The sequence below is a fragment of the Leishmania martiniquensis genome, chromosome 24 (genome assembly GCF_017916325.1).
Source record: "Leishmania martiniquensis isolate LSCM1 chromosome 24, whole genome shotgun sequence".
NCBI lineage: Eukaryota > Euglenozoa > Kinetoplastea > Trypanosomatida > Trypanosomatidae > Leishmania > Leishmania martiniquensis.
Genome location: NC_090159.1, coordinates 233,056 through 256,175, shown reverse-complemented (window position 1 = coordinate 256,175; position 23,120 = coordinate 233,056). Strand labels below are relative to the sequence as shown.

The 23,120-nt window shown below is 58.2% G+C and overlaps 7 protein-coding genes across 7 annotated transcripts; all 7 read right to left on the bottom strand.

Moving 5' to 3' along the window:
- Positions 1 to 288: 288 nt before the first annotated feature.
- On the bottom strand, positions 289 to 720 carry LSCM1_05017 (uncharacterized protein; the record flags this gene model as incomplete). Its single annotated transcript, XM_067322496.1, has 1 exon — positions 289 to 720. One exon carries the CDS (start codon positions 718 to 720, stop codon positions 289 to 291), a length of 432 nt encoding a protein of 143 aa, XP_067178359.1.
- Positions 721 to 4,299: 3,579 nt separating this feature from the next.
- LSCM1_05016 (uncharacterized protein) lies at positions 4,300 to 5,946 on the bottom strand (the record flags this gene model as incomplete). Its single annotated transcript, XM_067322495.1, has 1 exon — positions 4,300 to 5,946. One exon carries the CDS (start codon positions 5,944 to 5,946, stop codon positions 4,300 to 4,302), a length of 1,647 nt encoding a protein of 548 aa, XP_067178358.1.
- A 1,715-nt stretch (positions 5,947 to 7,661) lies between these two features.
- LSCM1_05015 (uncharacterized protein) lies at positions 7,662 to 11,636 on the bottom strand (the record flags this gene model as incomplete). Its single annotated transcript, XM_067322494.1, has 1 exon — positions 7,662 to 11,636. One exon carries the CDS (start codon positions 11,634 to 11,636, stop codon positions 7,662 to 7,664), a length of 3,975 nt encoding a protein of 1,324 aa, XP_067178357.1.
- Positions 11,637 to 12,152: 516 nt separating this feature from the next.
- On the bottom strand, positions 12,153 to 14,393 carry LSCM1_05014 (uncharacterized protein; the record flags this gene model as incomplete). The annotated part of the gene is made up of 1 exon (XM_067322493.1): positions 12,153 to 14,393. One exon carries the CDS (start codon positions 14,391 to 14,393, stop codon positions 12,153 to 12,155), a length of 2,241 nt encoding a protein of 746 aa, XP_067178356.1.
- A 738-nt stretch (positions 14,394 to 15,131) lies between these two features.
- On the bottom strand, positions 15,132 to 15,404 carry LSCM1_05013 (uncharacterized protein; the record flags this gene model as incomplete). Its single annotated transcript, XM_067322492.1, has 1 exon — positions 15,132 to 15,404. The coding sequence occupies one exon, from the start codon at positions 15,402 to 15,404 to the stop codon at positions 15,132 to 15,134; it is 273 nt and encodes a 90-aa protein (XP_067178355.1).
- Positions 15,405 to 15,473: 69 nt separating this feature from the next.
- On the bottom strand, positions 15,474 to 18,071 carry LSCM1_05012 (uncharacterized protein; the record flags this gene model as incomplete). Its single annotated transcript, XM_067322491.1, has 1 exon — positions 15,474 to 18,071. One exon carries the CDS (start codon positions 18,069 to 18,071, stop codon positions 15,474 to 15,476), a length of 2,598 nt encoding a protein of 865 aa, XP_067178354.1.
- A 2,244-nt stretch (positions 18,072 to 20,315) lies between these two features.
- On the bottom strand, positions 20,316 to 22,037 carry LSCM1_05011 (uncharacterized protein; the record flags this gene model as incomplete). Its single annotated transcript, XM_067322490.1, has 1 exon — positions 20,316 to 22,037. The coding sequence occupies one exon, from the start codon at positions 22,035 to 22,037 to the stop codon at positions 20,316 to 20,318; it is 1,722 nt and encodes a 573-aa protein (XP_067178353.1).
- Between the last annotated feature and the right edge of the window lie 1,083 nt (positions 22,038 to 23,120).

Below are 23,120 nucleotides of genomic sequence, written 5' to 3'. Positions count from 1 at the left end.
GCATGTGAGGGTGCAGCGAGGTAGCAGAGGTCGAAGCGGCAGCAGCGACACCCTTCAACCACAAGGACGAGCGCGCGTGCACAGCTCGAGGGAAAGATCTGTGTCGGCTGGGAGAGATGCCGAGCGAACGCCTACGGCAGGTGCGCATGCAAGCACGCACACCCAAGAGGGCGTCTGTCGTCGACCTCATTCTGTGTCCTGCGAAATGGTGCAAGTGCTCGCCCGAGCCTGCGCCTGGAACATAGATGGGGCGGCTACCCCTCATCTTACTCGAGCTCGATGAGGTCGTCAAACTCTTCGACCGGACTGACGTCCTCCCGCCCTCCCTCCGCCGCCGCCGCCGCCCTCTCGGCACTTTCGAGACCGCCCCCTGCCACGGGCGGCCCCTGCACCTTTCCAAGGCAGTTTGCGGTGGGCCTCGACGACCGGTTTACCGATGTTGTACCCGAAGGTCAGCAGAAAGAGAGCGACGCCGCCGACGGTGAAGGCACCAGCGATGGCCGAACCGCTGAATGCGGAATTGGAAAAGAAGCCCCCCTCACAGGGGCCACGGCAGAAGTGGGGCAGGGCGGCGGCACGGTGGTCGTACGCCATCACAAATGCGTGGAGGTCGTCGTTGGTGGGGACGATCCGCTTCTGTGAGGTGCTGAGGGGCTGTGTCGGCTCCAGTGCGGATCTGCCTGGCACGATGCATTGAGCGACACGAGAACGGCGCAGCATCTCCTCGGCCAAATCGGGCTTCGGGTGTGCCTATGTTCGTATGTGTGGAGGCAAGGGGGTGGGTGGGTGGGTGGGCGGAAACAGAGGGGGAGAGAATGAAAACAGTAAGTCCAAGATGGGGAGCCAGCACGGGGGAGAGCGGCAGACACGCATCCACAGACACACACACACACACACATTCATGCACGGCGCCGCTCACATCGGAGGACTCTGCCGTGTATATTTCTGTTTAACTTTCTTCTCACCGGTAGAGCTGACCAAAGTTCACTTTCTGTTCGCTTGGTCGTTGTGCGCCAGTACACACGACCGCCTCTTCTAAACCGATGGCAGTAAAGCGTGAATGGCAGAAAAAAAGAGCGTGCTAGTGTGAGTTGATGTGTGGAGGGAGGAGTGTATGCGTGAGGGTGAAATGAGGGGGCGAGGGGGGGCTGAACACAGCGTGGGCTACGGCACTTGCGAGCTGTTCCGGTTCGTGGCCTTCTTCATGCCTGGCTTGCTTCGTTCATTTCCGCTCACAGAAGACCTCTTCAATGGCCCCCCTCCCTTTTCTTTCCTCTACTCTACCCTCCCCTCCCCCTCCTCCCTCCTCCCTCCTCCCTGCCACTTCAGATGGCGAGGCACGTGAGCCACAACCACACGCCATCATTGTGGTGGTGTACCGCAGCGGCGGCAGCAGCAGCAGCTGCTGCTGCTGCTCACAGAAGCCCCCAAAGTTCAAGACAAAGGACAGGAGGAGGGACAGGTGGTGATGGTGGTGGGGATTCAAAGCACGCAGCAGGCGCGCGCACACAAACTCACGCACACACACTTACCGAAAAAGAGAGATGACAAAAGAAGCAATGGAGAGCGAAACTGGGAGAGGAGGCACGCGCGCACACACGCTGCACACTGCACAGGCATGCCAGAAGAGCGGTGAGGATACAGAGATACTCAACACATGAGAAGAGACGAGGGAGGGGAGGGGGAGAGAAGAAAGCCTTCCTCAGGTTTTGCTCCTTCCCTTGATGTGCGTGTGTGCCTCCCTTTGCATCTCTTCCTCTTATTTTTTTTGAAGTCCCGCTCTTGGTGCTGTGCATGTGAGCAGAATAGTTAAAAAGAAAGAAGGCGGAGCAAGTAAGGAGAGCTGTCGCCAAAGCGTCTTTCCCCCCCACCTTCCGCCTCCTGCACTCTGGCCAGCACTCCTATACCGCTGTGGTGTACCTCCATGTGTAAAGGCTGACATCGCCGCTGCGTCTCTCATTCGACCATACTGGGCACTACTTTGCCAACTCTTCTTTCTGGTGTGCAGAAGTTTTCACAAGAGCACACGCGGAGGTGGAAGAGCCGGGTAGCCAGCGGCCAACACGGACGCAGCTCTATACACACACGCACAAACAAATACTCACAGAGATTCGAGGAAAGGCGAAAAAAGAGCAGGAAAGAGGGCAGGCGGGGGGGGGAGTAGACGAACAACTTCTACCCACTTCGGTTCATATTTGTGGGCCTCAAGCGCAAGCGACTGCGGCCGGAGTAGAAGTGAAAGGACGAGAAAAAGAAAAAGACACGATGAGACAGGAGGAAACATCGACATCGCGAATTCAGGGGAAGGAGTGACGGATGGGTGGATGCAGAAACGGTGCGGGAAGAAGAGTGGCGCCGAGACAGACACAAACAGACTTGGAGAGCGGCGCATTTTCCCCCTTTTCTCTGTCACATTCGCCTCTTTTCTTGTTTGTCTTTTCACGTCCCTCAGCCTTTGATCACTCACGCGACGCACCGAGCCAAACAGACGGAAGGGGCTGCTCTCAGTTGTGTGCGTGTGTGTGCGTGTGATAGGAGAGAAGAGGGTAAAGATAGGGGCGCGTTTCGGAGGGGGGCGAAGGTCAGAGAGAGAGAGGCACACACACACACAAGCGAAAGGCGTGGCCACGGGAGGACGGTCGAAGGGGGGGTGAAGGTGAGGAAGGCGGGGAGCAGGCGACACGCGCGCACCTCTCTCACGGCCTTCTTGTTTCTTTCAACTCTCCCGCTTCTCTCCCGCTCTCTTTGTCTCCGGTTGCCCCTCGTCTTCCGACAGATGGTGATGAGAGGCCATCTCGTAATGGGGGAGGGGGTTAAAAAAGGGGATTGGGGTGGAAGGGCTTTAGACGCGCTTTGCTCACACCTCGCCCCGCTCGCTCTCTGTTGATCTTCCGCTTCGGGTGCCACCCGCTGAGTTGGTGTGCAACGCACTGTCTCACCACCGATGCCCTCCGCTTACTTGTCTTCACCTTTTCGTGCTTCGCGCCGCTCAGGTGTGCATGCATGCGCCCATGCATCGCCGCCGTCGTGCCTGCGCCATCCGCCGAGCGGCGGGGTAGACGGAGGAGAAGCGGTGAAGACGCACGAAGCGAAGGGGCAAACGGCCGGGTGGATGGTTTTGGGTCAACACCGTCCCCCTCGTGAATTGAGGCGAGGGCGAAGCTGTTGACAAAGAAGAGGGGGGAGGAGGAGGGGGAAAGGGGGACGGCAGTGCGAGCCCGAGCCTCCACGTTGTAGTCGCACAGGTGAAGAGAGAGGGAGGGAGAGGGGGGGGCGTAGGAAAAAAACATGGAGAAGGCGAACCAAAGGGAAAGCAGATGAAATAGGCTTCTCGACCAACTAAAACAAACGTGTGAAGAGAGCGTCCCTTCTTCACACCAGCGCCCGCCACGTATCAAGTACCTCATCACCTGTGCGTGTATGCACGTGGGGGTGGGGGGAGGGGGGACGACGATAGGCGGGGCTCCTCCCCAACAACCTCCTGTTTTCCTCTTTCTCTTCGCTACCCGTCACCTGCATCTCATCATACCAACGCGCAGCTTGAGGCATGCGCAGGTACCACGACACATATGTGAATGCGACTCTCTCTCTTTCTCTTTCTCTCTCTCTGTGTGCGTGTGCGTGTATGCGATGCACAAGTTGAGGTAGAGATCGAGAGATATGGGGAAGGGAGTATGACGGGTGATCATGTGAGGAGGGGAAAAGAGAGCGCGGGAATAAAAAAAATGGGCGGGATGTTTGGTGTGTGTGTGTGCTGTTGGAGAGAGCGGTGGCAAAACATAAATATAAATGTGAGAGCCCATCAGAGCAAACGGAAAAGTGCGAATTTTTTTTAAGTGAGAGAGAGAGGAAAATGGTGATGCCACACACATGAAGCGCCCGTAACAAAACAGTCGATATACATACACATACACATACACATACACATGTATATATATATATGTATATATATGTGTATATGTATATGTATATATATTGAGAAAGCGAGAGAGGGAAGGGGGCGGGGGGGGGGGGATGGGGAGAAATGGAGGGAGGGGGTATGAGACGCGCGTCAGGCCATCTCTGAGCCGTGGCAACGGACACATCTCCTTGGTTCTAAGAAATATTGCGCAGGTGTGCAAACTCAGTCGCCGTCGGTGTCGTTTCCTCTCACCTCTACGCTCCTTATGCCATCGCTCATAGCGCTATCTCCGCTACTCGCCGACAGGCGAGCATGAATTGTGTATGGGCTCAGCGAAGATGCAGAGGGCGGTGGGAAAAAGGCGTGAGGGATGAGGGAGGAGGCTCGATTAGCGCTCTCTACTTAGGCTCACATAGACCCGCCTCGATGGAGGCTTGCTGCTCCTCGTTCTGGTGATCGCGTAACTGTAGCTCTGTGGAAGAGGACTTCACTACCTCTTCAAGCCTACCAGGCTCACTGTCGAGGATCGTCATGGGCACAGCCGTGAAAGAGCTGTTCTCTGCTTTGGCAAGGCCTGCAATCCGGTTGCCCAATGAAGATGAGTCACCGGTGTCATCTGTCGTCATGCGGTCGAAGTCGCCGTCCTCGCGGTAGGGGGAACCGGCTTGGCTGCCCTCGCCTTCGTCCTGAAGGCGCGCCGGCATGCCAGCGCGCTTTCGGAACATGTCGTCGATCTGCTCCAGCGTGAGTCCTTTCGTCTCCACGGCGAAGAAGTACACGAATGCGCAGCCGAGAGCCACCAGGATGGAGATGATGGTGAAGGCGCCGCCAACACCGATGGCGCCCAGCAGGATTGGAAAGACTTGCGACACAACAACGTTGGCTGCCCAGTTCGACATAGTCGCGACGGACGCCGCTGACGTGCGCAGGTGCGTCGGGAAGATCTCGCCCATGATTACCCACGGGATGCAGCCGATACCAGGCGCGTAGAAGCCGAGGAAGACGGCGAGCAGCGCCAAGAAAATCCACCCGCCGCTGGAGTACGGAATGCGGGTGCCGAGGAAGTAGCCGATAACCGCAATGATCACGAGGAGCACAAGGCAGCCGAAGACCGAGATGAGCAGCATGCGGCGACGGCCAAAGCGGTCCACCGTGAAAATGGCCACCGCCGTGAACATGGCATTTATGAAAGCAAGCGGAATGGATAGCACAACTGGCATTATGGCGTCACGGAAGCCGGCGTCGTACAGGATTACAGCGCTGTAGTACATGATCGTGTTGATACCGGAGAACTGTTGAATGATCTGCAGCATAGAGCCGAGCACGACGCGGAAGCGCATATCCCGCGCCATCAGTGGACGATAGTCCATGCTGACGGACGGCACCCTATCACCCTCCTGAAACTCGCAGAGGTCCACGTCAAACTCCTCCGCAACCGCCTTGGCGCGGTCGGCGTTTCCCTTGGCGAGGAGCCAACGAGGACTTTCCGGCAGGAAAAAGAGGAGGCAGAGCACCTGAACAACAGCTGGTGCGGCGCCGACACCAATTGCCACACGCCAGCCGACGTTGTTGCTCGTGAAGACGACCATGATGGCGGTGAAACCGGCAGCAAAAAACTGACCACCTGTTAGGAACAAGTTGTTGAGAACGATGGTGGCGCCGCGGTGCTTCGGCGACGTCACCTCCGCTAAGTAAACTGGGATAGTGGCAGAGCTTATACCGATGGCTAAGCCGACGACGACACGCGACACAAGCACGACCGCCACATTCGGGGCCGCAGCCATCAACAGGGAGCCGATAATGAACAGAAAGTCTGCCACAGCGATGCACGGGCGGCGACCGAAGGCGGCTGAGACGAATCCAGAAATAAAGGCACCGACGAAGGCGCCAGCAATGGCAATCGCGACGATGAGGGCGTACTGCCACGAGTGTTCAGTGAAGCCGAAGTGGTCCTTCATCTGAAACAAGGCGGCATTGATAACACTGGTGTCATAGCCGAAAAGGAAACCGCCCAAGGCGGCACAGAGCATGACGGGCGTTCGCATGCTGCACCCTGTGTATGCTCTTCTTCTTCCCCCCTTCTTCCCTTTCTCGCTCGGGGCACAGTGCGTCTGCCGCGTGCGCGTGCAGCAGCACCTCCCCAGTTTTAAATAAATATATATGCGTGTGCGTGTGCGTATAGGTGTGTATTGCGTACGTACTCAGTGCACGCTTTTTTTTCGTTGAGGCTTCGGGTTCTTTGACGGCTTTAGTCGCTTAATTTCTTCATCGTGTGTATGGACCGATACGAGTGCACGTGCGGAGAAACGGAGCCGGTGGTGGTTGGCAGAGCAAGAGACGGCGGAGAAGAGGGCAGAAGAGGCGAGCTGACATGGGAGGCGGTTGGTGTAGAGGACCAACTCTATGCAGGGAGAGCGAGGTGGAAGAGCGATTCGGTCTTATTCCTTTCGCCTCGACTTCACATTCCCTCCCTTGGCGTGCTCCTGTGGTTGCCACGCTTTGCATGACGCGCATTTTCTCAGGGAGAGGAGGGTGAAGGGAGGAGGGCCCCCTCCTCCCCCCTCTCTCCCCCTCGAAAAAAAAACGGTAAGGGCTCTGTACCAGTGGAAGCGAAGAGAGGTGTATACGGCACCATAGGAAGCCCACCGTGGAACGCAGTACGTTCGTAGATTCCGGTATACGCATTCAAAAGAAAGAAACGAAAAAAAAACGCAGACTTCTTCGCTTCCTTTGAGGAGTATATGACCAGAGGTGAGGGGGAAAAAAGGGGAAGAGGGAGGGAGTGTAGGACTGGACAGAGCGAACGAAAAGGATCGTCTGTGGGCACCCGAGAAACATATATGTATACCCTACGGCGCACACAGCGGCCTGCCGGTCTCTCTCTCTGGCTCTCTCTGTATGTGTGCGGCTGCATGACAGTGAAGCACACGTAAACCACGGCAGCACCAATACGGCCATGAAGGAAGAGGAAGTGGGTACACGAAGAGGAGAGATGTAGAGGAAGAAAGTGGGGGAGGGGGGGAAGCCTGGGAGGTTGGAAGGGGGGGCGGGTAGAGATATGTAACCGGGTGATATGAAGAGGTCGACAAGTGTGAGTGGACGACAAAGGCAACGGGGGTACGAGGCGCCGAAGAGCAAGCCAATTGGGCAAAGAGCGCAGCCCCCCCTCCCCCTACCCAAGTACATGTGTGCGAGATCTATGAAAGAGAGTTGAAAGGAGACGGGAAAACCAGAAGGCCCCATTAAAAAGGGCAAAGAAAAATGCGCGCGCACACATGCGTCTAAGGCGATGCATGCAGCGACATGACCGAGCGCATGGGAAGGGTACCAAAAAAAAACAGAGAAAGCAACCGAAAAATGGGGTGCAGAGAATGTGTGCCACGAGCACGCGGTATGTGCCTTGTACCGGAAAAGGAGGAAGGGAAGGGTGAAGATGGCAGTTTGCTGTGTGTGTGTGTGCATCTAATAAAGAGGGCAGGGGAGGGTGTGAAAGAGTAAAGGGGGAGGAAAAAAAAGAGAACACGATGCTGACAAAGCAACTCAACAACGGTGTGCTCCCCGCGCTCTCTCGTAGGGAATCACAGAGACAAACACACGACGGCAAGAGAGCGATGACCGGGCAGGCAGTTCATCTGCACCGAGCATAAGTGTCTGATTCGCCCAGCGAAACAAGGTCATTGGAGGAGAGTTCACCAATAAGCGTCCTCCGGAAGGCGTGCGGGTGAAGGGGTTGATGGATAGGTGGGCCTAGCACTGGACGTCACACCACTCGCGCGCTCTGCCGCGCCGCTGCTGCGTCCTCGCTGCTCATAGCTTCCTCGCGTGCTCGCTTCATGGACCCACGTAGCGTGCGTTGCGGCGTCTCGATGCGATCGCTCTCGCGTCCCTTCCCTGATTTGCGGCGGCTGTCGAGACTGGCAGAGCTCAGCTGGAGCAAAGAAGCATCGCAGTGTCGCGGGGGAGGCGAAGCGGAGTCATGCACGGGCAGCGGCGTATGTGGGCCCCGGGTGGAAGATTCCGTTGCGGATGCATAAACAGCAGTCGCAGTAGGCGCTGCAGAGGCCTCGACCGCCGCTGCAGGGTAATAGAGACCGCCGCTGTTGGCTAGCAGAACACTCTCCTGTGCAGGATTGCCCGACGACGGCGTGCAGTGGCGCTGGGAGAAGTTTGCGCACGCACCAGAGGCCAGCGACGTTGCAACCGCGCCACGCAACGCCGGTGCAGAATCCCCACCAGATCCATTGAAGTCGAAGCTCGCGCAGCTCTTGTTGGCCAAACAAGTCGCTGGCACATTCACGTCCTGATCGCAGAGGAATGGAGCAGCGCTGGGAACATGGTCGCCGCCGTCCTCGCAGGACGTGAGGGCACCACCCTGCGCCTCCGAGCTACCCCGCTGGATGCCGTTTTTCCGTGCAGCGTGCCCAGGCCGCAGTGCAGACATAGGGCACGAAAAGCGCTGCGTGCGTGGCGTCTCATGGAGCGCGCGGCTGGTTGGCGTGCATGACCGTGATGCTGGAACGCAGAGCAACTGCGATGCCGACTGGCAAACGGTGGCCACCGAGAGCGGAATCGGCAGCGGCAGTATCCGTGATGACGCACCTCTGCCAACAGTTGCAGCGTGAATCGTTGTTGGCAATGGACGTTGACCGCTGCACAGTCCATCTGGTCCATCAACTACCGTGACAGCTGTAGCAGATGTTGCCAATGCCGCAGCGGAGCAGGCACGGCTGTGCGAACAACCACCGGGTGGAGGCTCGAGGCGGTACACACACCGGCGCACACAAGGCGAGTTGGAAGGCTGCGCGCTGCTGGTCGCTGTGGGATGGCTCGCATTCCCAGACGGCGGGGGGCGTGCTGAGAGAAGCATCGGGGTCACCGCTGCGTTTGCTTCCGCACCTCTGCTGACGTTGCGCACCACTGCCGGCATGGCCGCCGCGGCTTTTGCGGTGCCACTACCGATGCCCGCCTGCACTCCCGCAGCGGCGGGCGGGACACCAATCCACCCCAGTCCTACACCGGAGTCGTCCAACGACAAGCCGCTGCGGTCAGTCACGACAGGCAACCCTGACGGCGACCGTGTTATGACGCCAACAGGGCGAATGGGCGACGGCTGTGGTGAGCATTCCTCCACCACAGCCTGCGCTACAGGAGCGGGGGACGTCAAGAGAGAGTTCAGGCAGCTCTGCTGCCCAGCGCTTGAGCCCCAGCTATGGCGGGCGAAGGGGTCTGTCTCCTCGGAAAAGCAAAGCGCGCGGCTCGAGAAAGTGGTTGGGCGTCGTCCATGGTGCTGGCGTGGAGTACTGCAGTGACCTGCAAGGACAGTACCGGTTGGGCCTGCATTGCCGAGGGCGGCTGCCGTAGATGCTCCACGGCCGCCGTTCCAGCCTACCATCAGGTTCTCGCGCTCGAAGGACGAGTTGGCCCGCAAGTTGCTTGCCGTGAAGGTGCTACCACTTGCCAGTTGCAGAACCGGTTGCGCACGGCGCGGCAGGAAAGCAGCGGCAGAGAGCGGGACGAGGCACGCACTCGTGTCCACCTCCGTGCGGAAAAGCTGAGTAGCTGGAACGGGGCTGAGATCAAAGTCAACGTGCGACACGCTGCGTTCTGCCTGCGTACCTTTTACACTCGAGTCGCTAATGTTGAGGGCGCGTGAAACAGTATTTCGGCCTGCAATATCAGCGTTGTGATGCACTGATCCCGAAAGGGATGGTTGCTGCTGCTGTGGTGGTGGGTCGCTCGCACTTGTGGACGGGGACGGCGTACTGGCAACGGCGGAACTGCCAAACAACCCCACTGCTATGCTACCACTGCCACTCCGCAATCGGCCTTCTTTGCTATGAAGCAGCTTCGGCAGAGGGTACGCCTGTGGAGTCACAGAAGGCCGAGAAACCGGGCGAACTTCGCTCCAGTGCAGGTACGAGCTTTCGCTGAGGAAAGAAGTCACAGTGGTGTCTAAGCAGTGCTGCTGTTGCTGCTGCGGCGGATGCCCCGACGGTGTCTCCTTTTCATCATGGCCCTCAGCATTCTCTTCATGTCTGCATAGTGTAGTCGTTGCAACGTCACCCCAGTGACCCATGTCTCGGTGCTTGGACCTCGATCGGGCAACGGTCTTGCACTCGGCGACAACAGAAAGAACCGCAGCTTCCGCTCCTAGAGTAGGTGGAGGCGCGAAGGGGCAACTCGCACCAGGTTGCTGAAGCGCGCTCGACCTCTTAGAAGCGGATTTCGCTGCCCTCAGTGGGGTCCTCGAAATGCGACTAAAGCGAAGCTCAGGAATGTGCGTGAAAGACGCATACTTGAGCATCAAAGGAATTCCGATCACACACGGTAGACGAGGAGTCGGGATGGGGTCCTCGGCCTCGGTACGATGAAAGGCCGCGTGGCGAACGGATGCTAAAAAAGGGTGGCCCAACGCTTCCTTTGCCGTGCAACGTCGCGTTGGATCGAGACAGAGGAGGCGCTGTAAAAAGTCTACGAATTCAGGCGACGCAGGAAACTCGTCAAAGAGTGTGGCGTTCTTGGTTGCTGCTGGGAAAGACTGAATATCGCTACCCAGTGCATCTAAAATGCTCATGAGCACCTGTAGTTCACTGCTTCCTGGGAATGGTCTCGTACCAGTAGTCATTTCATACAGGGTGCAACCTAGCCCCCACAGGTCCACAGCAGCACAGTTTTCTGAGACGATGCTGCGCTTGCCCATGAGTTGCTCCGGCGATTTGTAGTGAAGTGTTCCGCGCGTGTCAGAAAACGCTACGTCGTTGGCACAATGAGTACTGTGAGCCGCGCTGAAATCACCCAATGCTGCTTTGACATACGATGGGCTGTCATTCGTACTTCGAATCCCCGGGACAACTTTATGGCTAGATGCTGTGTTACTCGTGCAGAGCGACGGATGAGAAGCTGGCCCCGTCGCTATCCCCGATGGTGAACGTGCACTGCATTCGTCACTTGAAAGATATATGCACGCCCATTCCTCCGGCTCCGCGAGATGCTTCAGCAAAATATTCCCAGGCTTCACATCTCGGTGTGCCACACCGTGAGAGTGCATTTCCTCTAGCGCTAGCAAGACAGAGTATGCAATGGCAGCACACACGCCCTCTTCGTGTAGGGTTGCGTTGCCTTCCCTCAGCTCTCGCGCAACATCACTATCCATCAACTCCATGGTAAAAAAGCTGGTATTCTTTGAAGTTGTGTAGCTCCCCAGGAACCGCACAATCTGCGGATGGGGTCCAAGGTAATTTAGGATTGACACTTCGTCCATTACCGAGGGCATCAATGTCTGCTTCGCTGCGTCATCGGAAGAATTGTCTGCACGGCAGTTTCCGTGCTGATGGCAAAGCGCAGCGGTTTGCGAAACGCTTTCCTCTCCAAGATCGAGCTCTCTTCGCTGCGTAGCAGGAACGCATTCGACAACCGCTAGCTGCTGCAGATTGCTTTCACCTCTGTAGAAGACGTGATCGCCAAGTGACGAGACAACCGCGTTTTGCCAAAGACGACTTCGTGTCTGCGGCGACAACTGCAAAAGCTCTGGACTGTTGGGGGGTATATTCTTCGCTGTAGCCCCATTCGCATCATACCTGCCGTACCGCTTCTTGATAGCAACGTACTTGTGCGAGCCACCAATGCGACCTAAGAATACCTGACCACTACCACCTTTCCCCAGAAGGAGGTTACATACCTCGAAAGGAAACACGTTAGCAGATTCATTACTATGAAGAGCACCTGAGGACTTCATCTAAAACCTAGGTGAAAAACTCAGCAGTAATATCATGCACTTGCTTTCTGCAATCCGTAGGAGAGAAAACTTCCCATGGCAAAAAAAAAAGGTGTAGTGGAAACAGCAGATATAAATAGGAAAGAAACAAAAATCGAATTGAAGGAGCTTCCGCGTGATATACGAAACTCCCATTCGAAGCCGCCTTTTTTCTCCATTTGTCCCTCTTTCTCAGCGCTTGTCATCTGCTATATAGTTGAGAAATGTATGCCGAGGAAAAGCACATGCACGCAGCAATGCATGAAAGTATCGCAGAAGAGACAAATACTAGAGAAAAAGGTGCACTGTAGGGGAGCTCTGTTTTTTTCTGCCTGAAGTAGCTTATACACTTAGGTCAAGAGGTACGACGAAGTGGCGTTTTCTCTTTCTTCTTTTCTTTTGGTCACTCATGCCAAGTCGAAAGGATATGGGAAGATATACGAGCCCTTATCAAATAGCCCTCGTGCTCTTTGAAGCGTAGAAAGCATGGTATTGCCATTAAGAGGCTACAAAAGTAGTATAGTACGCGTCCTGCTCGCTACACAAAAGCGCAGCAGCATTGTCGACATTACTCTCAGCGCGCAAAAATCCACGCGGTTTTCGGCGCCTCAGGCACTCGAGAAAAAATGCAAAGTTTTCATCGTTACAGCTGTTCGAAGCCATGGCTGCTGCGACCTCCCAGTTCCAGATTTCTGAAAGCGATACTTGATCTGCGCACTCCTTCTGCGCTAAAGCCTCTCCGTTCAGCTGCTGCTGATAGCACCATGTGCAGTCCAAGATTGCATCGCGGGCGGTGCGGCTCAGAAAGAGAGCTGCCATCAGCCCATTCAAGCGAGGGTTCGAGTAGGGTTCTGTCAGTGTTGTCCACAAAGCAAGCTGTCTGCTCCGAGAAGGGGTGCACAGTACTACATTCCCGTCTTGATTTCCCTGGGCACGACACAGATGGGCAAGACGGGAGGCAACGTCGGTGGCGAGGCCACAACGGTTCGCTTTCACCTTTGCTGGCATAAACTCTGCTGCCGAGCATAATCGCACTAGATTGAGTGCCCATGCTGACTGCGCAGAATCATCTCTGAAAATATGTGAAAGTGCGTCATGAACTGCTGCAAAAGGGACACCGCATTCAAGTGCGCGGACACAAACAGGTGCGCAGTGCATTACAGTAACGCGGTGAGAAGCGGAAGCAGCTGTGCGCAGCAACGCAAGTGACCGGTAACCCATCCAACGCTGAGCAGATTTGTTCCTGCATGCATCATGCATAGCTTGGCTCATCGCAAGGACCGCAAAGTCAACTACCACTGCGCTCTTCTTGAAGAGCGCCGCGGTGGCAGTACATTCAATAGAGAGATGATTCCATATCATTCGCGCTGCATCGACGTGCCGACCTGCGCGGCATAGCCGAAAAAGAAGTCCCGTGCAGATCTTACAGAGGACAGGGTCGACATCATTCTTAGAATAAAAAGACTGCAGGTAAACGCATGCCGTTGCGAAGGGTGATATTTGCAATGCTGCAAAAAGGTGACGGTTCATCAACAATCTCGAGGCTACATGACGGCGGACGCTGGGCTGTAGGTCGCAAAGAAGTCTTAAAATGCCTTTTCGAGCATTATTGAGGGCGCAGCTGTTGCATGCTGCGGAGCGCTTTTCGGGGCTACACAACAGAGAAACCAGTAAACAGTTCGCCTCTACAGCCTGCAAAGTTGTCGAGCTAGCAAGCACTCGGCTCATTATGCAGCGCCATTTCGAGGGCTGGTCGACACTGCCAGAGGTGGGTTGAAGAAGACCATGCGACACCCAGTTCTTTTGAATATAGCGAGCCTCCTTTCTGTCGAGAGAAAGAATGTCTAAAGTCGTGTAGTGAGAAGGGTGCACAAGCTTTAGGGACAGGTCAGGGCAAACTTGCTCAGCTAATTTAGCATCCAAAACTCCTTCAGTTATCCACACTTCGAGTAGACGGTGCAGTCTGTAAGGCAGACGACCTGCTCCGGCTGTAGTGATGCTGGCATCGGCACACTTGTCCAAAATCTTTAGCTTCTCCAGCACAGACATTCCGTCTCGATCGCTAAGTCGGCATGCAGCCTCTGCTGTGCAGAGAAGGACATATGCGGTTGCTGCCAGGCCTAGAGGCGCAAAGAGCTTATATTGAATGGCTGACGGGCAGGCGTCACTGTATGTTAGCGACACTGCTTGCAACGCGCTTTTGTGTGCAATCTGCTGCTCTTTGAGGGATGCGCTCAATATGTCGATGAGCGCCTTTAGCGTCGAGGTATCCTTCACTTCCTCCAAAGAGCGAATGGCGCCGACTAGTTCACGTCTAGCCTTCCTCCGGAGCAGTCTCAAGCGCTTTGGCCGTTCATACCTCCAAAAGGTTGTCAATCGGAGTGCATTCCGCACTTCTCCTGCCTTGATCAAGGCGCAAAAGGCTTCCTGGGCATAGAGAAAGGAGAGCCTCTCAGTATTTCGTAAAAGAGTATCAATCTCGTCGCTGGCACGCACTACCGCTGTCGATGTTGAGAGGGAGGAGTAGAGAGCGCTGCTGCGAAGTTGTGTGAGGTAGTCATTTCGCGAGTTGCAAAGAGTGTCTGCTGCGGAGGAAAAAAGTGGACCCGGGCTGCAACGTGGGCGAGATGATGAAATGCTGATATCAGCGGTCACCGTTTTTGCTAGTTTATTTAGCGCTGGAAGCACGGCCTTTTTCCCAGCGCGGTTGCCTATTTCAACGAGAGTGGCTTTCCACATTCTTCTGAATGTGAGGTTTCCATGACGAAGAGACGAGGGCACAGAGAGCGGGCAGAAGAGGGGCAGATTATTCAGAGTCATGGCGCTAGAAGGTGTTGGCGGGGTGCCCGGGGAGAAGGGGGCGGTGGCCTGGGTCGCGGCGCAAACCTTTCGGGCAGGGCCCGTCCCCTTTGCTCTGCCGGCGCGGGCCTGCGGGCCGGGGAGGCGCGCGGGTTTTCTGGGGGCCGGGCTTCGGCGGGCGGGCCAGGGCCCAGCCGCATGCCCGCCAGCAAAAGGGCGCGCCCCCCGGATGCCCGGCAAAGGAGGCGTTTGCCCCTGGGGCGAAGGGTGATGCGGGGAAAGGAGGGGGGGCGTGGCAGACGCGTGTGTGGTGCTGTTCTCGGGGGCCACCGCCTTCCGAGGCGGGGAAACTGCGGCGGACACTGTTGTCGTTTGCATCGAAGCGAACGCAGGCGCGCGCAGGGGAGGGGAAAAAACGCCCCCATACCGTGTGTGTGCGTGGGGAGGGGGGCAGGGTGACGCAGGTACAGGAAGTTGCCGGCCTTCATCTACGTATATTTCACTAATACAAAGCAGGGGCAGAGAGACCAGCTGACATCGTCACCGTGCAGGGGGCGAGAAAGGAAGAAAGGTGGACAGTCGCACGAAAACAGAGACTCGCGCTCTCTTGACGAGAAAGGTTGCTTTCTAAAGGCCGATCACTGAGCGCCGCATGGTGGCGGTGGCGGGGGTAGGCGGCTACTTGGCATTCACCATTGGCAGGGTGCCCGCCGGCGCCTGGCCGAGATGCACCGGGCCATCTGGCTCGGTGTTCGTGTCACACTGCGCCGCCGAGCCGGCCAGGCGGCGGTTGCCGGAGGTGCCCTGGGTAGCTTGTGCACTACCCGTTGGAGTTTTCTCGCGGTAGAGCGACGACGGCCGAGGCGGGCACAGTGCAATCGGTGTGTGCACTGTGCTGTCGCTGCGCTCCGGCGGCACCACCTCATTGCTGCCCAAGTCCAGTCGGAGCATAGGCGCGACGTTCTCATCATTGCAGCGTCGTTTATGGGCAGAGGGTAAGCATGTCCAGCTTTCCTCCTGTTACGGAGGCGGGGTGTCGTTCATCGCGGCTGATGAGCTGCCACGCCTGCACGACCGATGCGCCGCGGCAGGCGAGCACCCGGTTGTCAGAGCCCTGCTGCTCGCAACGAGGTTATGCCGCTCCGGCGTCACAAGGGAGGGCGAGAGCTGGGATCCTGGACTGTGCATGAGCGGTGATGCCGATGCTGCCGAACCCCGATCTGGTAGGTCCACAGACGAGGATGCGCTGCCTTTCGCCAACGGTGTCTTGCTGAGCGACAGAAGACTCCCAGGAGGATCTGGCAAAAGCTCCGCGATGCCCTCTGCCGCTGACGCACAGCAGCTCAGCGAGAGCTGTGCCGTGTTGTTGTGCGGCTTTCCCCGCAGCTCGGGTGTTGAAGCTGACGAGTTGCCGCCGACCTTCGGCACACTGGGTGCCCTCTCCAGCGTAGCCGTTGCCGGCGTCAATATGGTGCCATTCGCTTCCTGCGCATCCTGCAACACGGCGCCATGCCCGCGGCCCTCGCCTTCCGGCGTGACGGGCATCGACTGGGGCGACGAAGGAAAGACTGAGACGGCGGGCAGGTGCACGTGCGTGTGGTCCGCCTCCCGCCTCGACGCCGACGCTACGCCCACGGCAGGATCGGCGGCGGTGGCACTCGGCGGCGGGTTGTAGAGGTACTTACGGCCTGCTTTTCCGCTAGGAGAGCGGCTTCGGAGACCGCATTGGTTTTTGAGAAGTTTCCAAGCTGAGCCGTTTTTGTGCTTGGCGCGCGCCGATGCTGCTGCTGCTGCCGCTGCCGCAGTGGCGGAGGAGAGGGAGGCGTCGCCGGCCGGCACGCCGATGATGTCGCTGAATCGGCTACTCGACTTCTTTTTTCGCGTCCGCTCCTGCTTTGTGCTGCCGCTGCCGCCTGTGGTGATGGAGGTTTGCTTGCTGGGCGCGAGGTCACCACTCTTGTGGTCGCTCGACTCACTTGTCCTGCGCGCGACACCCGCGTTGACGTCATGCTCGTCGAGCATCATGCCGCTGCTGCGCTGCGTGACCTCCTCGGAAAGTGGAGTCGATGAAGTTGGCGACAGCGTCGTAATGCACCCGACCGGCATCGCATGCGAAGCCGGAAGGAAGGCAGAAGGCGGCTGCACCGAGGCACCACCCTCGTCAGACACCGCCACGCCCGCCGACTGCGTGACCAAATCGCCGATTTTGTTTGGAGATTTCTCCGCCGAGGCGTCTGCGCCTTGCTCCCTCGAGTTGGCCTCAGCGTGCTGGTGCTGCGGGGTTGGCTCCTGCTCGACACTGGCGCCGCGCCGCCCGTTTTTGGCGCTGCTGAACGGCGTCGCCCTTCTCGGGTTGGCGGCGCCGCAGCTGGGTGACCGAGTTATCGGCAGGCTCGACATTACGGACGGTGTCGTCTCCCCACTGGTCTCGCTGTGGACGACGTTCTCCACGTCCAGGTCAAGCTCCGACGCCTGCGGTGACCCGGTTGGCGCTATGCTATGCGGCTGGCTTGTGGAGACTCGCACGCGCGGGAGCACCACGTGGTCCTCGGCACCGCTGCTGAAGGTGACACCGAGCGACGGCGGCGCCGGACTGCTTGCTGAGGTGGACTTCGCCGTGCGGTGAGACGCGCTTGACTTGTGCGTGGAGTCGCGCCGAGAGGGCTCAGCGACCGAGGGCTGCTCCTCGATGGCCACCATGTGCGCGATGCTGCCGTTCTCCTTCGTGCTGCAGTGCACCTCGCGCCGGATGATGGGCGGGCATATGCTTCCGGTGCCCGTCAGCTCGTAGCCCGGCGGTGGTACAATGCCTAGCTCGACGCTACCGTTGGTTTCGCCGCCACCAACGGCTGCCTCTGATGCTGCGGCAGCGTGGTGGTCTTGGGCGCCCACAGAGGGCGGCCCGCTCTCGTCTACGTACCGCAATGGCTGGAAGATGCTAGGGTGCAGATACCACTCGTGAGGCACTACCGATTTAGGCACCTCGCTGATGTTCGACGTTAGTGTCGGCGCCCGTGGCGCTACCGCCTTCGGCGGCTCGTCATCCATCATGTGCTGCACCTTTGTCGCCAGCCGGCGCGGGATGACGCGGTCGCCGACGCGCGCGGCGCGGTTGCACCACAACGGTACCTGTAGCTTCTCTGTGGTGCTCAGCAGGTCGCAGAAGGCCTGCGCAAAGTGGTTGCAGTTGTGATGCAGGATGTGGTACTCGCTGCTGCGCCACTCGTTCTCGAGACGGTGCAGGATTGTATCGACCTGCATGGGCGAGCGCGTGGTGTGTCCGATGCGAATGGTGCGGTAGAGGGTGCCGGCGGCTTGCCCAGGATGCACACAAAACAACCCGGATGCGTTGGGGTTGTCCACCACCTCGCCGTAGCCCCACTCGATGCCGTACACGACGACGCCAGTGTGAAAGACACCCATGCCCATCTTGGTCAGCTTCTTGTTGCTCTCGAGCAGGCTGTACACGTTAAGGATGACGGGTATCTGCACCTCCGTCCGGCGCAGCCGCGGGCTGTGGCCGCGCGAGAGGCCCATCGCCTCAAGGTTGCGTAGCTGTGCCGCATTCTTGGAGGTGACACTGGAGGTGCCATCTGCCCCACAGCACCAGAAGGCCATGCGTAGGCGCCTGCTGAATCGACACAACGTCCTCCTGCGCAACACGCGCGAGAAAAAAGTGACAGAGAAAAAATTCAGAGGAGAGGAGAGGGGGGAGACGAAGAAGAAGGCTTACGCCGGGCCCGCAGAAATAGCGCTCGTGTCGCCCGCACTCACCGAGCCTCTCGACGGCAGCACACAGCAGCGCAGAGAGACGAGCAGAAAGCTCAGGGATGGGTGCGGGGGTGGAAGAGAGGAGAGACGAGACTATTGGGTGGCCGTGGGCGGCGGTCCACCGGTTGGCTGCTGGTAAGGCGACGTCAGGTTTTCCACCACACGCCTACTGTGCCTGCCACCCACTGTGCGCGTGTTTAAGTGTTGGTGTAGGGCAGGGCAACAGAGTGCGCCCATGCGAGAAGCGCTACACAGCGCCGTTGCCTGCGTGGCGACAGCAACTACAAGGAGAAATGTGTAGACACACACGCAGACACACACACACACACACAGAGGTCGGAGTCGGGGAAGCAAGGAGGTAAGGGGGGAGAGATAGGGGAAAGGGCAGCGGAAGCAATGCGCGAATGGGGCGTGCAAGCAGTTACGAAAAGCTCTGGGGAAAGGAGTAAAGCGTTGCTATTGGGGTGCGGTGAAGGCAGCTGCCGTGACTTTTCTACGGCAACCGAAAGAGCGCGCTGCTGATCGATGGCGAGCAATGAACGCATCGCAGACAGAAAGAGAGAGAAGGAAAGAGGTGAGGTGTGGGTGAGGGGGTGACTAATGGGCAGGGCCGAGGAAGACCGGAGGAGCAATGAGTGTGTGTGCGTGTCGGAAGGGGTGGGGGAGAGACAGTCGTTGTCACAGAAGAGGAGGAATGGCGATGAGAGAGCGCCCAGTAAATGTGTTACCTCCCTCCCCCCTTCCCTCAGAAGACGATGAGCGCTTGCGCCATGCCGCACCACGGCATCCTCTTCGTTAGTTTGCGTCTTGTCTTATTTGTCTCGCATCTGCACTTATCGTCGTCGTTAGTGCGTGACCTGCAGCACTGCTTTACATGACAGCATGGCGGGGCGGAGGAGGAGGCTGTTATAAGTGTGTGTGTGTGACCGCATATATGCACTACACACCCACGCGCAAAACTGATAGTGCGAAAAGGAAATGGACGAGCAGTGATGAGGAGACAACGCACACATACGCATCAACACTGAGGTGCACATCACTGGTGAATCCCCCGACTCCCCCTTCCACCTCCTCTTCGAAAAGAAAAAAAAGCGCAGCAAAGAGGAGGCAGCAAACAAGAAACGAGGACAAACGCGTCGGGGGTTCACACATTGTCGTGCGCCCCCTCCCCCCGACTCGCAGGCGGTCACAGCGCTCACCGTCGTCTGGGTCACCTGACAGCGGACGCGAGGAAGAGGAGGGGTAAGGGAACGGCGCTCGTGTGTGCATGTGTTTCGTGTGTGTGTCGGGGGGGGGAGTGCAGGGTAAGGAAGGGAGCACCTACGCGATAAGCGAGAGGAGAGGAGGAGGGTGGGTGGGAAGAGGCAAGAAAAGGGGAGAGAGCCCCTCCCCTCTCGACCACGCGCGGGGGCATGCGGTGGTGGGCGGGCCACGGAGAAGAGGGGAGGGGAGGGGGGGGGGAGGGAATACGTGCCGGTGATGCACTGAAGCGGGCGGGGGAGGGGAGAGAACCGAAGAGCGAACGGAAGCAAAGAAGCGAATGCTGAACACACACACACTCAGACACACACACACACACGAGCCACAAAAAGACATGCGCAGGTGATTCATCACCTCAAGCCCTATGCGAAGGTGCGTCTTTGGTGTGTATGTGTGGGCGTGAATGCGGCCCTCCTCTTCACCCTTGCTGACCGGTGCTGGTGCCACGTGTGTGTGTGTGCGTGTGCACTGCGGTAAGATACATCGATAGCAAACAGCACCACGCATGCACCAAACACGTGTCCACGGCAAGTTGGAAATAGACGCAAAATTCACGCAGAAAACAGGAAGCTGGAAGGCCCCGGCGGAGGAACTTCATCGCACTGCGAGTGGGTTGTGCTCACTGGCAGTGCAACGAGAGGGGGATGTCGGAGGAGGGCGGTGGAAAACGCGCCGAGACACGGCAAACAAAGGGTGGGGATCATGACAGCCTCTGCATGGTCCTCTGCTTTTTGTTACGGTTGGGTGTGCGCGCTACCTATTCTTCCGCTGCTCACGCTTCTCCGCGTGCTCTCTCTCAGACTCCGCTTCCCGCCTCCCTCGACCCCATCATCATCGACGCACGCCCACGCTTGATGTCAGTGTCTTGGAAAGGTCCTCCTCGTCACGCAGCATCGACCCAATGCCGTTCAGCATCGTCAAGATCTCATCCATGTCGTCCCGCTGCTTCAGCAGCAGTGCCCGGACTCGCGCCACGTACTCATCGACCGAGTCAGATTCCTCGAAGCACTGAATTGCCGTAATTTCCTCTTTGATGCCGGTCATCTTTGAGTCGATGTGCCGACGGTGCAGCGCAATCAGCTTCTCCTCCGCTTTGGCTATCTCCTCGACGACGTACGCGTGCACCTTGCGCACCTGCCGCGCCTCCTCCCGCGGCATCGCGCCACTGCCATCCTCAGCGCGCGGGTCGTTGCCGCAGTCGTCGTCACCGTCGTCGTCGTCTTCAGTGGACTCCAGGGCGGCAATGTGGTTCTGCACAATCGTCGCTATTTTCGGATCCTTGACCTTCACCACGGCGGAGGCCGGAGGGGGCGTACCGCTGCTGCGACCCACTGACGTGCGCCGACCGCGCGGCTTGGCGGCGTTCCTCGGCGCCGCCGCCGCCGCCACTCCGTCACCCTCGCCGCCGTTCTCTGACGGAGACACGTCCGGTGACGGGTCGTACGCAAAGTCGGACACCCACTCGGGGCGGTTCTTTGCAGGAAGCGCCTCGAAGGGCTTGCGGCGTGGCGCGGCAGGCCGGCGGCCAGGCGGGCTGCTGGCGACCTGCTCGATCTTCGCCCCACCACCCAGGCCGCCGCCCAGGTCCTTCACGCGTTGGGTGTAGCGCAGCGTGTTGAGCGTGTTCACGCAGTGCTGCGAGGACGGCGAAATGGTCGCGATCATGGTCGTGCGGCTGTTGCCGGTGAAGGAGTCGCGCAGCACCTCCGTCAGGATGGACCCCCGAAAGGGAACGTGGCTCTTGCCCATCCCCAGGGCGCGAATGCACTCCTTCAGCGCCAGCAGAGATTTGTTGATCTCAGCGCCCTCCATGCGCGTCTTGCGGTCGCAGTCGAACGTGTCGGCGCCGCGCTCGTTTCCCGCCAAGTCGATGAAGGAAATGCGCCCGATCGTCTTTGGCGCACGCCGCGCGTTGGCGCTGCGCGTCTCCCGCACCTCCACCTGCAGCACGGCGTGGGAGCGGCTACTCTCGGCGTTGGCGCTGGTCTGGCCCGCAGCGCGATACGCGCTGCCCGCCGTAATGACGTCGAAGATCTCTTGTATATCCGTCACCTGATGCTCGCTCAGACCACAAATGTTGATAACCTTCTCCGCATCTTCGCGAGCAAAGAGGCGCTGGCGGTTGTTGAGGAGGTCAAATATTTTACGGCCGTAGATTTCGTAGAAGGAGACGTAGACTGCGGCGTTAATACTGTTGGCGCGTGCGAAAATTTCGCGTGCCGCAATCGCGTACAGCCCGGGCTCCTTCTGCGAGCCCAACATCGTGTACGTCTTGCCTGAACCGGTCTGCCCGTAGGCAAAGCACGTGGCGTTCCCGTAGCTGAAAACCGTGTCGATGAGTGGCAGGCAACAGCGCTGGTACACCCCAGCGTTGTCGCAGGTGTCTCCGAAGACTTCATCGAACGTGAAAGTGTGCCGGTCCGTGTAGTGCGAGAGGTCATATTTTATCTTTGGCTCGTTCACAATGCATTTCGGTGTTGGCGTCTCGACGATGTCTAGTTCCGGGTCCGGGATGGGACGCTTGCGCACCGCCACACAGATACGGCTGCTCATGATATCGAACGTACAGGTCTGGTGGTGCGCCTTTTCTTTTGCTGCTTCGGTTTCGTGTGTGTGTATGTGTGGGTGGGCTGGGGGGGGTATACAGAGACAGACGCGAAAAAGAGGGGAGGAGGGGCGAGGAGTGAGGGCGGGGAGCACCAATGTGCGCTTTATTTTTTCTGTGCTCTCTCTGCCTCTCTGTCGAGACTGCCTGTGTGCTTGTCTCTCTCCTCTTCTAATATATATATGTATGTATATAATAGTTGCTCACTGTTCGACGTGTGCTCGAAGAAGAGAGGGGCGCACTGGTGATGGTGATAGCGATGTGCACAAAGAGGAGGGGGCCGGCAACAACACTGCTGTAGCTGCGGTGTGAAGATCAAGACTACCCCTGCAATCGCAGAAAGGATTCCTCTAACTGGAGGCTCCGTTCGAACAGCGGCGCACGCGCGCGCACACAGAAGGCAAGCAGGGGGTTGGGTGGGTGGGGATGTGGGAAGGAGTGAAGGGGAAAGGGTCTGTGTGACAGCGGACATAAAAAAAGGTTAACCGTGCGAGGTGAGAGCGTACCGCACAATGTAGAAGGCGAGCGACGCCTCAGACCTATCTGAGGAAGGGCAATGAGGTCCGGCTCCAGGGTGGGTCGGGACGATATGTCGAGGGGTATGGGCACCAACGAAGAGAGCTGTGGCGCTCTCTTCACCCACGTTCTGCTTTACTCGTAGGAACGGTTTCGTGCGCAGGCGGCGTGCGACCGCTGACGTGGCAAAGCCCTTTTGCCCGCCGTCACACCATCGCTCACAGACTTGAGGAGTCTGCCAAACACACAAACGACCAAGAAAAATCCCCCCGCTCGTCCCACGGCTTCTTCCCAACTCCCTCATATGGAGCGCAGAGAAAGAGGAATGCGGCACCTATCGATGCGGCCGTCGCCCTGTACAGATTCGATGCGCCTGAGGAGACTGAAGGGACTTCCTCATTTGTGAGTGTGCCCGTGTGTGTGTGTGCCTCCTCAACTCACCGCTGGCCGCATAGGCTCGCTGCGTTCTACATGTTCCGTTCGTCTCGGTGGAGAAAGCTGCGCTTCAGCCACAC